At 45.2% G+C, this 16,438-nt stretch overlaps 1 protein-coding gene across 1 annotated transcript in view; it reads right to left on the minus strand.

Annotated features, from left to right (window-relative positions):
- The window catches only part of LOC117528749 (potassium voltage-gated channel subfamily C member 3-like), a 74,021-nt gene that overhangs the window by 34,696 nt on the left and 22,887 nt on the right, over nt 1–16,438 (minus strand). The window contains 1 exon segment of the mRNA XM_034191381.1: nt 8,397–8,609. Coding sequence (XP_034047272.1) covers nt 8,397–8,609 — 213 coding nt within the window.

Raw genomic sequence — 16,438 nt, forward strand, 5'->3', positions numbered from 1 at the left:
TGTGGAGCAGCACAGGTAACGCACGACAACAGCGCTAAAATAAAATAAAAATCCACTAGGCAGGCTGTGGAGCAGCACGACAACAGTGCTAAAAAATAAAATAAAAATAAAAACGAAAGCGTTAGCAAGCTAGTTAGCTTGCCAACGCTGATGAAGGTTAGCTGATAAAAGTGCTCCGTCGCGATGCTTCGACCGTTAGAGGTCTTCTTTAGGCGTTGGACGGTGAAAAAGTAAAAAAAAGTAAAAAAGTAAAAAAGTCTTGAAAAAGACTGTTAATTCAAAGAACTCAAACAGCTCAGTTCAAACAGCTAACAGATACAGCAGAACACCGCTGTGCTCCGGAACAAATGAGGGCAACAAGTAGGGTTGAGCTGGATACTCATTTCAGACAAGTATCCGGTACGGATGAAGCATTTTTTATATCACCATAACCTTCACCGATGTCTCCATGGCCATCATCCATCCCTCAATGGCTATTACTCATGTCTACATGGCCCTCACCCATGTCTCTATAGCCATCACCCATGTCGCCATAGCTTTTCCTTTGTCTTGATGGCCGTGACCCATGTCTCCATGGCTTTCATCAATATATCCATCCATGGCTGTCACTCATGTCTCAATGGCTACTGCTCATGTCTACATGGCCCTCACCTATATTGGCATGGCCCTCGCCCATGTCTCAGTGACCATCACCCATGTCACCATAGCTTTCCCCCATGTTTCCATGGCCATCACCCCTGTCCCCGATGAAACAATGCAGATTTCACTTGCTGCAAATTAATATTATTTTCCTATCAAACCCAGAACAAACCGGGGAATTTCCAACTGAAATATCATCAGTCAGGATAGTTCCTGGTCAAGTAGTTCAGTTATGAGCTGTTGGTGCAAAAAAAAAAAAAAAAAAGTTGCATAGAAATTTTGACATTTTTGATGATTAGGAAAAATCACTTTATACAATTTGGGTGTTTCTGACCCTTGGCACCTTGGCAGAGGTATGTGCTCCAGTGGTTGTTCAATCTTTTCCATTTGTTTTCATTGTTGTGTCTCACAATGTAAATCATGATTTGAGTAAAATCAAAATAACAACAAACTAAAAACAAAAAAACAAAAAACAAAACAAAGTAAAACAATGCAAACAAAAAACAAAACTGTACCACATTTAGTGGTTGGGATCCTTTTTGTTTTTCCATTTAAAATTTGATTCCCAGTAATATGGGTGGATCAAAAAGCAATGCCTCATTTGCTAATTTTTCATTTGAAGAAATGAATCAAACAAACAAACAAAAACATCTGTAAACATTGTTTTCGTTGACACAAACATGCACTTGTCACTGTGCTCAATGCATTTGTGCCAAGTTTTTAACCCAATGACTGAAATGCATTTCAATACAAAGTTTTGTCTCTCTGTGATGTCACAGAGAGACAAAAGACTGAACCGTCCACTCATTACTCCAAAACTTTACAGCCATAGATGTTTGCTTTGAACTCTGCATTTAGACCTTTTTGAAAGTTTCAAAAGATGTGAATTTAGAATAAATGTAACTTCAAAGCTGATTGCTCAAATGTGATTTGAATGTATTTAAAAACACTTAAAAACTATGTTTACTAGATTTATTTTTTTATTTATGTTAATCCGTGTATCAAAACTCAGAATTTTATCATTTGAAACTGAGAAAACTAAATGTTGCAAATGCAGTTACAACCAGTGGACATAAAAAAAAGACAGGTCGCAATACATTTATTTAAAAGTTTTTTTTAGGTTTGAGGCATTTCTTTTTGATTCATTCTTGCACCCTTTGTCTGACCCCGACAGAACGACATGTCGTGTCTGCTTTCTAAACAAAAAAGCATGAAAAGACACGGTGCCGTCTCCCCAAAAGCAGTGTGGAACTAAAAACCTCGTTGGTGGTGCGGGACCAGGTGGAGTTTGGGGCCAAACTACTTTCAGGTGACAAAATAAACCAAAAAACCAGAGAGCACTTGGTGTATGGCGCCCCCTATCTGCCCTGCCTGTAAGTACCAGAGTGAGAAGAGACCGGGTGAGAGGAGGAGAAGGAGGAAGAGGAGGAGGAGCAGGAGGGGAAAACGGCTACACGCGATATGCGAACACACACAGAACGACAGATGGACAGACAAAAACAAACAAACACAAAACAAAACAGAGAAACAGACAAACAGACAAATGGATAGTGTAACACAGACCAACAACGTACAAACGCATGATATGACACAACCTGCGGAAGGAGACAGTAACAAAACAAGAAAACAACAGCAAGAGAATGCATCAGACATGGACCTGCACTATGCCCTTTGACCTTTAGACCCCATTTGACCTTGTGAACTGTCCTCACAGGTGATCGTGGACGAGCAGCGAGGGAAGGCATACATGTTGTATGTAATTCTACATTAATTCCTGAGCGTACACACCCATTTATCTTCTCTCATAGGTAGGGGGCGCTCTCATTTATCGGTTCAGCTATTAATGTTTTTAAAAGAAATAGTTTGCACCTTCTGTTATGTTTAGTTATTATGTTACAGTGCATCAAACACAGAATATTTGACCTTCACTTTGGAGACCAAGTATTTAACATGGTCAAAAATATTTCATTAACAAATTCTATTAGGTCAACCAATAATTTGAATCACTTTTTACCCTGTACAAACTGAAATGGACCCCTTTCTCCATTTTTGCTGTTTTACGTCATAACTCTTAACATTCAGTCATAGATAGTCCAAACTATACCTTTTTGGAATCTTTATGGCCAGACAAATTATGTGGTATATCTTTCACCAGGATTGGAGCATTTTTAAATGTTGACCTCTGCTACTACCCTGGGATGGCCACCGATACATTTTGGTGTAGGTCATAGAGTACTAAAGCTGGGTTGTAAGTGCTTTTTAGTCCTCTTAAGTGGCACATTCATTTATTCATTCATCCAGTTTCAGTCACTTATCCAGGTCCAAGTCATGGTGGCAGCAGAGCAAGCAGCTCAGCCAACACTTCCTGTCCTTGGACAAGCCCTGTAAGTCATCCCAGGGAATCCCAAGCCGTTCCCAAGCCAGGTAGGGGATATAATTTCTCCAGCGTGCCCTGTGTCCTGGGTCTTCCCCGGGGCCTCATCCCAGTTGGATGTGCCTGGAAGTCCTCCCTTGGGAAACGACCAGGGAGCATCCTCACCAGGTGTCCGAACCACCTCAGCTGACTCCTTTCAATACAAAGAAGCAGCGGCTCTACTCTGAGTCCTTCCCAGATAGCCGAGCTTCTTATCCTGTCCAGGAGTGTAAGCCCAGATACCCAGTGGAGGAATCTCATTTCTGCCATTTGTATCCGCAGTCTTGTTTGTTCAGTCATTATCCAAAGTTTATGACCATAGGTGAGGATAGGAGCTTAAAGTGTAGATGACACGTAATGCCATGTTTTCATGAATATTTAAGACTAAAATTAAACAGTTTGAAATTTATCCTTTTCTGGTGCGCAGTTCTTGAAGAGACAAATATTCGGATTTTGAACTGTGCGCCACTAAAAGCCAGGAACTTCCCTGCGTACTGACATTGGACAAGAAGAAGGAGGAAGTGGCATTAGCTCCGGAACCATTATCTTGTCCTATTAATTTATGGATTAATATATGAATTTTTTACAGGCTACTGACATACCTGTTTCCATCGAGTGGATCGGGTCAGAGCTGCACCGTGTTTTCGGTGTCATAAAGGTTATTCTCACCAGCAGAATCTTTTTCCATTGGCATGTGGAAACATTTACAGTAGTAGAGAAGCTTGAATCTTCGACTGGACTGGGTTGCTTGACGTGAGGACGTTTTGCTTCAAATCACAGAAGCTTCCTCAGCTAAAATTCTTGCTCTGGTAGTCTGACTTCTGTCTTGACTCTTGTAGAGAAGAATAAACCAGAAGCCAACAAAAGCTGGAGTTTTTAACCTAACCAGACCCCTCCTACCGAGAGGCCGACTGCTATAGGAAGACTGCTATAGTCCTCACGTCAAGCAACCCAGTCCAGTCGAAGATTCAAGCTTCTCTACTATGGAAACCACCTGGACAACTGAGAGCCTACACAGAAACTTACAGTAGTGTTCAGAATAATAGTAGTGCTATGTGACTAAAAAGATTAATCCAGGTTTTGAGTATATTTCTTATTGTTACATGGGAAACAAGGTACCAGTAGATTGAGTAGATTCTCACAAATCCAACAAGACCAAGCATTCATGATATGCACACTCTTAAGGCTATGAAATTGGGCTATTAGTAAAAAAAAGTAGAAAAGGGGGTGTTCACAATAATAGTACTGTGGCATTCAGTCAGTGAATTCGTCCATTTTTTGGAACAACCAGGTGTGAATCAGGTGTCCCGTATTTAAGGATAAAGCCAGCACCTGTTGAACATGCTTTTCTCTTTGAAAGCCTGAGGAAAATGGGACGTTCAAGTCATTGTTCAGAAGAACAGCGTAGTTTGATTAAAAAGTTGATTGGAGAGGGGAAAACTTATATGCAGGTGCAAAAAATTATAGGCTGTTCATCTACAATGATCTCCAATGCTTTAAAATGGACAAAAAAAACCAACAAAAAAACAGATGCGTTTAAGAAAATGGAAAACAACCATCAAAATGGATAGAAGAATAACAAAAATGGCATAGGCTCACCCATTGATCAGCTCCAGGATGATCAAAGACAGTCTGGAGTTACCTGTAAGCGCTGTGACAGTTAGTAGACGCCTGTGTGAAGCTAATTTATTTGCAAGAACCCCCCGCAAAGTCCCTCTGTTAAATAAAAGACGTGCAGAAGAGGTTACAATTTGCCAAAGAACACATTAACTGGCCTAAAGAGAAATGGAGGAATATTTTGTGGACTGATGAGAGTAAAATTGTTCTTTTTGGGTCCAAGGGCCACAGACAGTTTGTGAGACGACCCCCAAACTCTGAATTCAAGCCACAGTTCACAGTGAAGACAGTGAAGCATGGTGGTGCAAGCATCATGATATGGGCATGTTTCTCCTACTATGGTGTTGGGCCGATATATCACATACCAGGTATCATGGACCAGTTTGGATATGTCAAAATACTTGAAGAGGTCATGTTGCCTTATGCTGAAGAGGACATGCCCTTGAAATGGGTGTATCAACAAGACAGTAACCCCAAAATCTTGGTTCCAAACCAACAAAATTAATGTTTTGGAGTGCCCTGCCCAATCCCCGGACCTAAATCCAATTGAGAACTTGTGGGGTGATATCAAAGAAGCTGTTTCTGAAGCAAAACCAAGAAATGTGAATGAATTGTGGAATGTTGTTAAGGAATCTTGGAGTGGAATAACAGCTGAAAGATGCCACAAATTGGTTGACTCCATGCCTCGCAGATGTGAAGAAATCATGAAAACTTTAGTGATTCACAGGATTGCTAAAAAAGCAGTTTGAACATAATAGTTTTGTAGCATCAACAGCAGATGCTACTATTATTGTGAACACCCCCTTTTCTACTTTTTTTTTTTACTAATAGCCCAATTTCATAGCCTTAAGAGTGTGCATATCATGAATGTCTGGTCTTGTTGGATTTGTGAGAATCTACTGAATCTACTGGTACCTTGTTTCCTATGTAACAATAAGAAATATACTCAAAACCTGGATTAATCTTTTTAGTCACATAGCACTACTATTATTCTGAACACTACTGTATATTGACAAGCGTGCATGCAGACATGGGTGCAGATTCTCCACTCCATACAAAGGTAGAACTGGCTATTTTCACTTTATTTTATTTTATTTGATTGTTTTTGGATCATAGGAATTTCATTGCGTGCAGACTGAAATGTTCAGAGCAGATGAGGAACTGTGAGTGTTTTAACTTGAAGCACAAAGCGGCCCGCTGTGGAACAAGATGATCCATTGACGGGAATGACTCAAACGATCAGACTTGCGGCAGTAACTCTCCCTTGATCCAGAGGGGGCAACCCACCCTTTTCTGACAGAGGACCATGATCTCAGATTTGGAGGTGCTGAATCTCATCCCAGTTGCTTCACCTTCGGCCTCAAACCTGCTCAGTGCACATTGGAGGTCACTACCTGATAAAGTCAAAAGAACCACATCATCTGCAAAAAGCAGAAATGCAACTGTGAGGTCATCAAACTGGACACCCTCTGGTCCCTGAAATCCTTGCCTTGAAGCCTTGAAATCTTGTCCATGAACATTATAAACAGGATTGATGACAAGGGGCAGTCCTGGTGGAGTCCAACACCCACTGGAAACAGATCTGATGTAATGCCAAGAATGCAGACAGAGCTCCTACTTTGCTCATATAGACCGGATCACACATTGCAACCAAAACTGGTTTCAGGCTTGTGGTCTGCAGGCAGTAGATATGATCCCTGGCACAAAACAGAAAGTGGGTTTATGATGCTCAACTTCACACTTATGTGCAAGTTATTTTTTGCTTTATCTTGCTACTTAAATCACCCAGATAAATCAACATCCATCACTATCTTAATGAAAGTAGTCATCTATATGTCACAGCCAGGTAAGATATGGACTTTATCTTTGGTGCTAAGGCACTGGAGCACTGTTTCATGCCCAGAGAAGCTCACCACATGGCTCTAGTATCTTGGCTGATGTTCCCTCACAGTGCAAGTAGTATGTCTCATCTCAGTCTCCCTAAGTAATTGTTTGTTTGACACAAAGTCACTGCAGTGTTACCCAAGGATTCTCTGGAGAAACCTTTTACCAAAGACATCCAGTCATCATCTCATATTACTGGTTAGCATCCAGGGATCCCAACCATACATTAAAGACCAAAAGCACCAGAACTCTAAAGACTTGGTTCTTTATCTTTTTCCAATCATTCAAAACACCTCCATCCAGAGACCTCATGTCTCCATGAGGTCTTCCAGATATGGCTTAACTTGCTAGGCTGAGCTCCAACTGATAAATATTACTGCCTGCATGCAGAATTTGAAAATATGACCATGTCTGTAAACCATACCTAAACCCAGTCCTAACCTTAGCGCTACAAGTAGTCTAACCCTCACTCATGTGGTCATTTGGAGTCCAATGTACTGAGGCAGGGACCAAAGGAGGTGTCCAGTAATTAGGTCTAAAACTCAAACAGGTTGTGATGAAGACAGAAATACAAACACACACATATGTCTTCCCAGCCTCCACAATTTAATTCACAGTTTGATCCTGAAATGCTTCAAGGCTTTACAGCAACAAAAAACATGCATGCAGATAAAAAACACTGAATGTTAGTGTACGAAAGTTTTGTGTTTTCTGACTTGTTGACGCTGTTTTGGGAATAAAATTTTTGATTTTTTTATATATTTGTTTCTGTTTATCCTCAATTTTCTTGAATTTGAATAAAGGCGTGAAGCAGATTTATATTTATTTTATTTTTAAAGAAGAATTCCTTAGGCAGAAGTCATGTGGTCACCCCATCTGTCTATGTACAAGGTAACTCAAATAGTAGCGGATTGATTTTGGAAATGCTTTTTGGAACCAGTTGGTATTCGAGCCTTAAGAGAAAAATTTTGGAGCTTTTTTTTTTTAGGTTTGATATGTTCTTTAATTTACTTTAAGTGCCTGCCTTATCTTGTGACAATAAAAGTATCCTCTTTTTAAATTTCATGTTCTGCGAAATAAATCTTTCCTTGATCTCTGCCCTATCATTCTTCCCTTATGACATCATAGAGACTTTTAATCGCATGCTTCTTGGTTATTGTTCACATTGATAACATACACTCTGTGAGCACTCCTCTAGCTTGGCATTGTGTGTGATTGGACATGTTTGAGCCTGTGAGTCTCTAATGAGCTGAACTCATGCAGACTGTGGCTGTCTTTCATATTTTGAGAGGTGATGCGTTTGTGTTGCAGCTGAGAGCGCTGCAGCAGAACCTGCAGTACCACTGCGGTACACAGTCAGGATAAGAGGCTGCTGCACCACTAGATTTATGAGGCTCATTAAATTACATATCAGTGTAATTGATTGGACTTTGATCTGTGGATCTTGATATTAAAGGTCAAACGTCAGCAAGGCATGTGGTGATGCTGAGCTGTTTGTGTTTTATGTTTTATCAGCAGGATGCAGATGAAACATGTTGTGGATGTTCAGTTTTACCGTGTTGTCAAAAATTGATTTTGAAATGTTAAGAATAGTGTTTATAAGCTCTACTGCTACTAAAATGTGAGAAACCCGTCGTGCTTTCAGTTTGGATTCACTTTCTTTACTTGTGTATGTTGGTGCATATTCAGGTTCTACATGAACATTTGTGCATCCTCTCACAGCATGTCAATCAAGGCCATGCGCCAAGCGACAACCTACTGCTGTCACTCCGGTCCTGCCCTCCCTCTGCTCCTCCTCCTATTCTTTCAATTTTCCGTCGTCGTCATCCTCCCGCCTGCCTACCTTTCCGGACGTTTCCGTCTGTTGTGCGCTGGAACTCCCCGGCGCTCAGGAGGAAGCAGGCCCGGTCATGTGGGTAACGTTCGCGGCTGGTGGTGGAGCCGAGACCTCCTGTGGCTGGACTACGCTCGTCTCCGAGGACCTGGTCGATGGTGGGACAGTCCTCGTTGGCCAGGGCGGCTGCGCTGGCAGCGGCGTCGCCGTTCTGTTTGGAGTCTAACGGGATGGAGGACAGGGAACAGGGAACAGGAGGACAGGGTTAATGTTGAGAACAATGAAAGGTGTCAGAGGATCCCCTACGTACTCTACATACCACGATAGAAATGTACACATAAATATACATATGTCTGTAATGTGCTTTTGATTATGTATCATTTCATTATATCACTTCTGGGTGACTTCTGTGTGTGTGTATATATATATATATATATATATATATATATATATATATATATATATATATATATATATATATATATATATATATATATATATTTATATATATGTATTTATGTAATTGTGTTTAAGTGTGCATGTACAGTATGTACGAGGTCTATTAGAAAAGTATCCGACCTTATTATTTTTTTCAAAAACCATATGGATTTGAATCACGTGTGATTGCGTCAGCCAAGCTTGAACCTTCGTGCGCATGTGTGAGTTTTTTCACGCCTGTCGGTTGCATCATTCACCTGTGAGCAGGCTTTGAGTGAGGAGTGGTCCACCCCTCTCGTCGTTTTTTTCATTCTTGATCAAAATGTTTTCAGAAACTGTGAGGGACATCAAAGTGGACACCATTCGAGAAATTCAGATGGTTTTTGGTGAAAATTTTATGGGCTTCAAAGAGAGTGTTACTGTCACTTTAAGGACGGCCCAGAGCGACTGCTGGTGTGCCGCACTCTGAAGCCGCCATCGACAGGCTGAGCGACCATTTCATTTCTAAACGGATGGCTGTATGGATCCGTGACCATCGTGTGCAATTTCTCTGGTTATCACAAGAGCTGGACATTAACCATTTTCCGGCAGATTTCACTTTTAACAAGAGATTTTGTCATGGAAAGCCGAGCAGAGGCTTTGTGCATCACGATGGATTCGCTACTGGAGCGAGACAAAACCACCTCCGTTTTGGTCTCACAGGATGGCTGTGAGATGGCGTTCAGACAGCTGTCGGTGGATTTTCAGTTGAGTGATTATCCGAGAAATTGTGGATGTGCCTGGATATGCCAGAACATGTCCCGTGAGGCTTCATCACGGCGTTGCTTTGCGCCATGCAGCACCACTGCGATGCGCGAAGCCTCCGCTCCTCTTTCCATGACACAAACTCTTGTAACAGTGGAATGTGTGTTCATTTCCAAACTGGACGCTGTGTTTTATCCGGGATGTCATCTGGCTAGCACAGGAATTGTGAAAAGACATGGACATCAGCAATTTTTCAGCACATTGAGACAGACGTGCAGAGGAATTCCGCGTGTCGCGGCGCCGCATGGCACAAAGCAACGCCGTGATGAAGCCTCACAGGACATGTTCTGGAATGTTCAGGCACATCCACAATTTCTCGGATAATCACTCGACTGAAAAACCACCGACAGCTGTCTGAACTCCATCTCAAAGCCGTCCTGTGAGACCAAAACGGAGGTGGTTTTGTCTCGCTCCAGTAGCGAATCCATCGTGATGCGCGAAGCCTCCGCTTGGCTTTCCATGACAAAATCTCTTGTTAAAAGTGAAATCTGCCAGAAAATGGTTGATGTCCAGCTCTTGTGATAACCAGAGAAATTGCCCACGATGGTCACGGATCCATACAGCCATCCGTTTGGAAATGAAATGGTCGCTCAGCCTGTCGATGGTGGCTTCGGAGCGCGGCACACCACCAGTCGCTCTGGGCCATCCTTAAAGCGACAGTAACACTCCGTAATCTCTTTGAAGCCCATAAAATTTTCACCAAAAACCATCTGAATTTCTCGAATGGTGTCCACTTTGATGTCCCTCACAGTTTCTGAAAAAATTTTGATCAAGCAAAGTGGCAGTCTCTGAGCCATTCCTAAACAATGAAAAAAACGACGAGAGGGGTGGACCACTCCTCACTCAAAGCCTGTTCACAGGCGAATGACGCAACCGACAGGCGTGAAAAAACTCATGCATGCGCACGAAGGTTCAAGCTTGGCTGAGGCAATCACAGATGATTCAAATCCATGTGGCTTTTGAAAAAAATAATAAGGTCGGATACTTTTCTAATAGACCTCGTATATATGTGTTTGTATATTTCTTATTTTTATAGTATAAGGTGCGGATATTTATAAGATTTGCTTCTGCCCACACCCTTTCGGTAACACGGGTACATTGTTGAGTTGTTTTGCTATGAGTTTTTCTTATTGTTGATTTGCGTGCCAGATAAATAAATAAATTCATTTATTCATTCAATCACTTTAGGATATGGTTGCAAATATTTTGCTGATCAATATATGATCATGATGTAGACTAGTCATTCATACCATTGTTTTATTTTCTGTACCTGCTTACTCCAATCAAGTGATACTATCCCAGCATTCATAGTGTGTGAGGAGGGGTGCAGCCTGGACTGGATGCCAGTCTGTCGCAGGTCCACACACACAAACAAACACAGTCACACCAACGGTCAATTTAGAGTCACCAATTCACCTAACCTGTATGTTTTTGGAAGTGGGAGGAAACCTGGAGAGAACCCATGTGAACACAGGGAGAACATGCAAACTCCACACAGAAAGGACCAGGTGGGATGTGATCCCATGACCTTCTTGCTGTGAGGCGGTGGTGTTAACCACTGAGCCATGTGCTGCCTCATTCATATCAATCACAAATATTTTGCTGATAAATATATGCATAAAAAAAATCCATCTTGGCTTCTTGATTGTTGAGATATACAAGGGATTTTTTTTCTTTGGACCATCTTTTTCATTACTTTGCACTTTGCGCACCCCAAATTCTAATCACCACTGACTATCTATCCAATTAACATTGCCACCAAGTTTGAAGGAACTGCATTCATCAGTTTTTGAGTTATCATTTACACACACACACACACACACACACACACACACACACACACACACACACACACACACACACACACACACACACACACACACACACACACACACCCTCTACGTCACTGCTTTGCTGGGGTAAAACAGAAGGTGAAAAGAAGCAAGAGTAGCAGGAAGGAACAAGAAAGAAAATATAAGTAGAGAAGAGGAAGAAAAAGGATTCTGAAACGACAGCAATGTTGAAATATTTTAATTGGGGAACAGAGAAGAGGACTGTTTTTAAAAGATAAAAAAAATTGGAAAATAGCAGAAGGAAAAGTCGAGAGACAGTAGGGAGACAAAAGGAAGATTAAAAACCAGAAGCGAAAAGGAAAAGCAAGAGTTTGAACTGTTGAGATAAGGTCGAGAGCGTGAAAGCAATAAAAATGCAAAAGAGAACTGAAGTGGTGGTGGTGAGGAGGGATGAAAGCAGGAGAGATGAGAAACAGAAGACAAAAAGTTGGGAGTTGAAAGGGAATTAATATGATGTAAAAAGGCAAAAAAGAAAGAGGGTAAAATAGAGGAAGAGTGGAAGCAATGACAGAATGAGCAGAAAGAGAGAGACAGAGGTGTAAAGGAATATTAGTGCGCTATTCTGATCACATGACTAAAATGATGAAGCAAAGTGGACACACAAACAGAGAGGTTTTCATAATTTTCAGGAGACATGTTTTCAATCCCAAATCACAGTCTTTAACACTACAACACACCTAAACGCCAATAATGTCAAAACTAACATGAACTTCTAATGTGACCTCAAACCCAAAACATGATTCATTCATCTTCCACCGCTTAGTGTTGGGGAAAGTGTAGTGACACGGACCCACAACAGGGGGCGCAAATGAACGGTCAATAGATGAGCCCAAAGGTAACAATTTAATGTTGTGAATGTGCACAACGATTATACAGGCAATCACAGAATCTGATAGCAGTCAATACACAAAGGTGAAGTGTGGGCAGGCTCGAGGATAGAAGACGTCTGTTCTGAGAAGAGCCGGAACCACACGATTTCCACCGCCACCGAACCTGGTGAATACTGGAGCCGCCAAGTCCCGAATTCCCAGGTGATCACCGTCCCCGACTGTTGGATCTGGTACTGCTGGCGAGGAGCACAAACAGTGAGATGTGGGTGTGTGCACACCCAGTAACAAAAACAGTCAGAAGGTGGAAAGTCACCTCCACCTCTAATCACACACTCGTGCAGCTCCTGTTAAATCACTTATCTGGCTGGAGTGTGAAGCGAAGCCGTCGCTGATCACACTTTACACCAATCCCACAGATAAGGAAACGCCACAGGAATACGGCTGCAAAGAAGTTCAGATTACTACTCAATGTTTAAGTCAGCAGAGACAATTACCTTCACAGGTAAGATATCTCGGCAGCGAGGTGGAGATGACGTCTGGCTTTTATGGAGTGGATTGATGAAGTGGAGATGGGTGACAGCTGTCATGAGTTGATGAGTGACAGCTGTCACCCCCGGCTGTGTCCATGGCGGCAGCGCCCTCTCTTGCTTGAAGCCAGCACTTCAGGCAGGGCGCCCTCTGGTGGTGGGCCAGCAGTACCTCTTCTTCTGGCGGCCCACACAACAGGACCCCCCCCTCAACGGGCGCCTCCTGGTGCCCGACCAGGCTTGTTCGGGTGACGGTGGTAGAAGTCAGCCAGGAGGGCCGGGTCCAGGATGAAGCTCCTCTTCACCCAGGAGCGTTCCTCTGGTCCATACCCCTCCCAGTCCACGAAATACTGAAACCCCCGGCCCTTACGACGGACGTCCAGGAGCCTGCACACTGTCCATGCAGGCTCCCCGTCGATGATCCGGGCAGGAGGCGGTGCCGGTCCAGGAGTGCAGAGGGTGGAAGTGTGGTATGGCTTGACACATGAGACATGAAAGACCGGGTGGATCCGCAGTGAAGCTGGTAGCTTCAGCTTCACTGCGGCCGGACTGAGGACTTTGAGGATCTGGAATGGTCCGCTGTAACGTTCCTTCAGCTTAGGGGAATCCACTTGTAAGGGGATGTCCTTCGTTGATAGCCATACCTCCTGCCCGGGCTGGTAAGCAGGGGCCGGGGAACGCCGGCGGTCTGCATGGGCCTTAGCCCTCGTCCGGGCCTTCAACAAGGCAGAGCGGGCGGTGCGCCACACCCGTAGCAATCTTCGCAGGTGGGCCTGGACCAAGGGCACACCGACCTCTCCCTCCACCACGGGGAACAGTGGGGCTGATACCCCAGACACACTTCGAACGGGGAGAGGCCAGTGGCAGAGGATACCTGGCTGTTATGGGCATACTCGATCCAGGCCAGATGGTCACTCCAGGCTGATGGGTGCGCGGACGTGACACAGCGGAGGGCCTGTTCAAGTTCTTGTTTGGCCCGCTCTGCCTGTCCATTCGTCTGAGGATGATACCCGGACGAGAAGCTCACGCTGGCCCCCAGTTCCCTGCAGAAACTCGTCCACACCTGTGAGGAGAACTGAGGACCACGGTCCGAGACGATGTCCGCTGGTATCCCATGCAGACGCACGACGTGGCGGACCAGGAGGTCTGCTGTCTCGTGGGCCGTTGGGAGCTTCGGGAGGGCCACGAAGTGGGCCACCTTGGAGAATCGGTCCACTATCGTGAAGATGGTCATCATGCCCTGGGACGGTGGGAGACCCGTGACAAAGTCCAGGCCAATGTGGGACCAGGGGCGACGAGGCACCGGTAGAGGCTGCAGACGTCCTTGTGTCTTCGTGTGGTCTGCCTTGCCTCTGGCACAGGTGGTACAGGCCTGGACATACTCCCGGACGTCGGCCTCCATAGACGCCCACCAGAAGCGCTGCCGGACAACTGCCACGGTCCTTCGCACCCCCGGATGACAGGAGAGCTTGGAACCGTGACAGAAGTCCAAGACTGCAGCTCTGGCCTCTGGTGGGACGTATAAACGGTTCTTCGGACCGGTTCCTGGGTCCGGGCTCCGTGCCAGGGCCTCCCGGACGGTCTTCTCCACGTCCCAGGTGAGGGTGGCCACGATAGTGGACTCAGGAATGATGGACTCCGGTGGATCCGACAGCTCCATCTTGACTTCATCTTCGTGTACCCGGGACAAGGCATCCAATCTCTGGTTCTTGGTCCCAGGGCGATAGGTGATCCGGAAGTCAAAATGCCCGAAGAACAGTGACCAGCGGGCTTGCCTGGTGTTCAGCCGCTTGGTGGTCCTGATATACTCCAGGTTCCGATGGTCAGTGAAAACTGTGAACGGCACAGACGCTCCCTCCAACAGGTGTCTCCACTCCTCAAGAGCCTCTTTCACCGCAAGGAGTTCTCGATTGCCGACGTCAGAGTTCCGTTCAGCTGGGGTCAACCTGCGAGAAAAGTAGGCACACGGGTGAAGAACCTTATCGGTCTCTCCGCTCTGGGATAGCACGGCTCCTATCCCTGAGTCAGAGGCGTCCACTTCAACCACAAACTGGCGGCTAGGGTCGGGCTGCACCAGAACTGGTGCAGACGAGAACCGGCATTTCAACTCCTTGAATGTGGCTTTGCACCGATCCGACCAGGTGAAGGGGACTTTTGGAGAGGTCAGGGCTGTCACGGGGCTAACTACCTGACTGTAGCCCTTAATGAACCTCCTGTAGAAATTTGCAAAGCCGAGGAACTGTTGCAGCTTCCTACGGCTTGTTGGTTGGGGCCAATCTCTCACCACCGTAACCTTGGCCAGATCAGGGGCGACGGAGTTGGAGGAGATGATAAACCCCAGGAAGGACAAAGAGGTGCGGTGGAACTCACACTTCTCGCCCTTCACAAACAGCCGGTTCTCCAACAACCGCTGCAGGACCTGACGTACATGCTGGACATGAGTCTCAGGGTCCGGGGAAAAGATGAGTATGTCATCCAGATATACGAAGACGAATCGGTGCAGGAAGTCCCGCAAGACGTCGTTTACCAAAGCTTGGAACATCGCAGGGGCGTTAGTGAGGCTGAACGGCATGACCAGGTACTCAAAATGACCTAATGGGGTGTTAAATGCCGTCTTCCATTCGTCTCCCTTCCGGATCCGAACCAGGTGATACACATTCCTAAGGTCCAGTTTGGTGAAAATTTGGGCTCCATGCAGGGGCGTGAACACTGAATCCAACAGGGGTAAAGGGTATTGATTACGAACCGTTATGTCGTTCAGCCCCCTGTAATCAATGCATGGACGGAGTCCGCCATCTTTCTTGCCCACAAAAAAGAAACCTGCACCCATCGGGGAGGTTGAATTCTGGATCAGCCGGCAGCTAATGAGTCCCGGATGTAGGTCTCCATTGATTCGCGCTCAGGACGTGAGAGATTGTACAGCCTGCTGGACAGGAACTCAACGCCCGGGACCAAATCAATGGCACAATCGTACGGACGGTGCGGGGGAAGGGTGAGCGCCAGATCCTTGCTGAAGACGTCAGCAAGATCGTGGTACTCAACTGGCATCGCCGTCAGATTGGGAGGGACTTTAACCTCCTCATTAGCATTTACACCGGGAGGAACCGAGGATCCTAAACAATTCCGGTGGCAGGTTTCGCTCCACTGAGCCACAACCCCAGACGGCCAATCAATCCGGGGATTGTGTTTAATCATCCATGGGAAGCCCAAAATCACGCAGGAGGTAGAAGTAGTCACAAAAAACTCAATCTCCTCCCGGTGATTCCCAGACACTACCAGGGTTACAGGTAATGTCTTGTGTGTGATAAAAGGGAGAAGAGTGCCATCTAGTGCTCGCACCTTCACTGGTGAAGAAAGCGCCACCAGAGGGAGCCCTACCTCCCTTGCCCATCTGCTGTCCAGCAGATTCCCTTCTGACCCCGTGTCCACCAGTGCTGGGGCTTGAAGGGTTAAAATCCCGGTCAGGATTGTAACTGGGAGTCGTGTTGAAAGATGTGTATGACCCACGTGAATGTTTTGACCCCCCCTCAGCCCAGTCTCTAAGGGCGGGCGTTTGTGTTTTGACCGTTTGAGGCAGTCTCTCTGCTGATGCTCACTCG

Source organism: Thalassophryne amazonica, chromosome 16 (assembly GCF_902500255.1).
Source record: "Thalassophryne amazonica chromosome 16, fThaAma1.1, whole genome shotgun sequence".
In the NCBI taxonomy this organism is placed as follows: Eukaryota; Metazoa; Chordata; class Actinopteri; order Batrachoidiformes; family Batrachoididae; genus Thalassophryne; species Thalassophryne amazonica.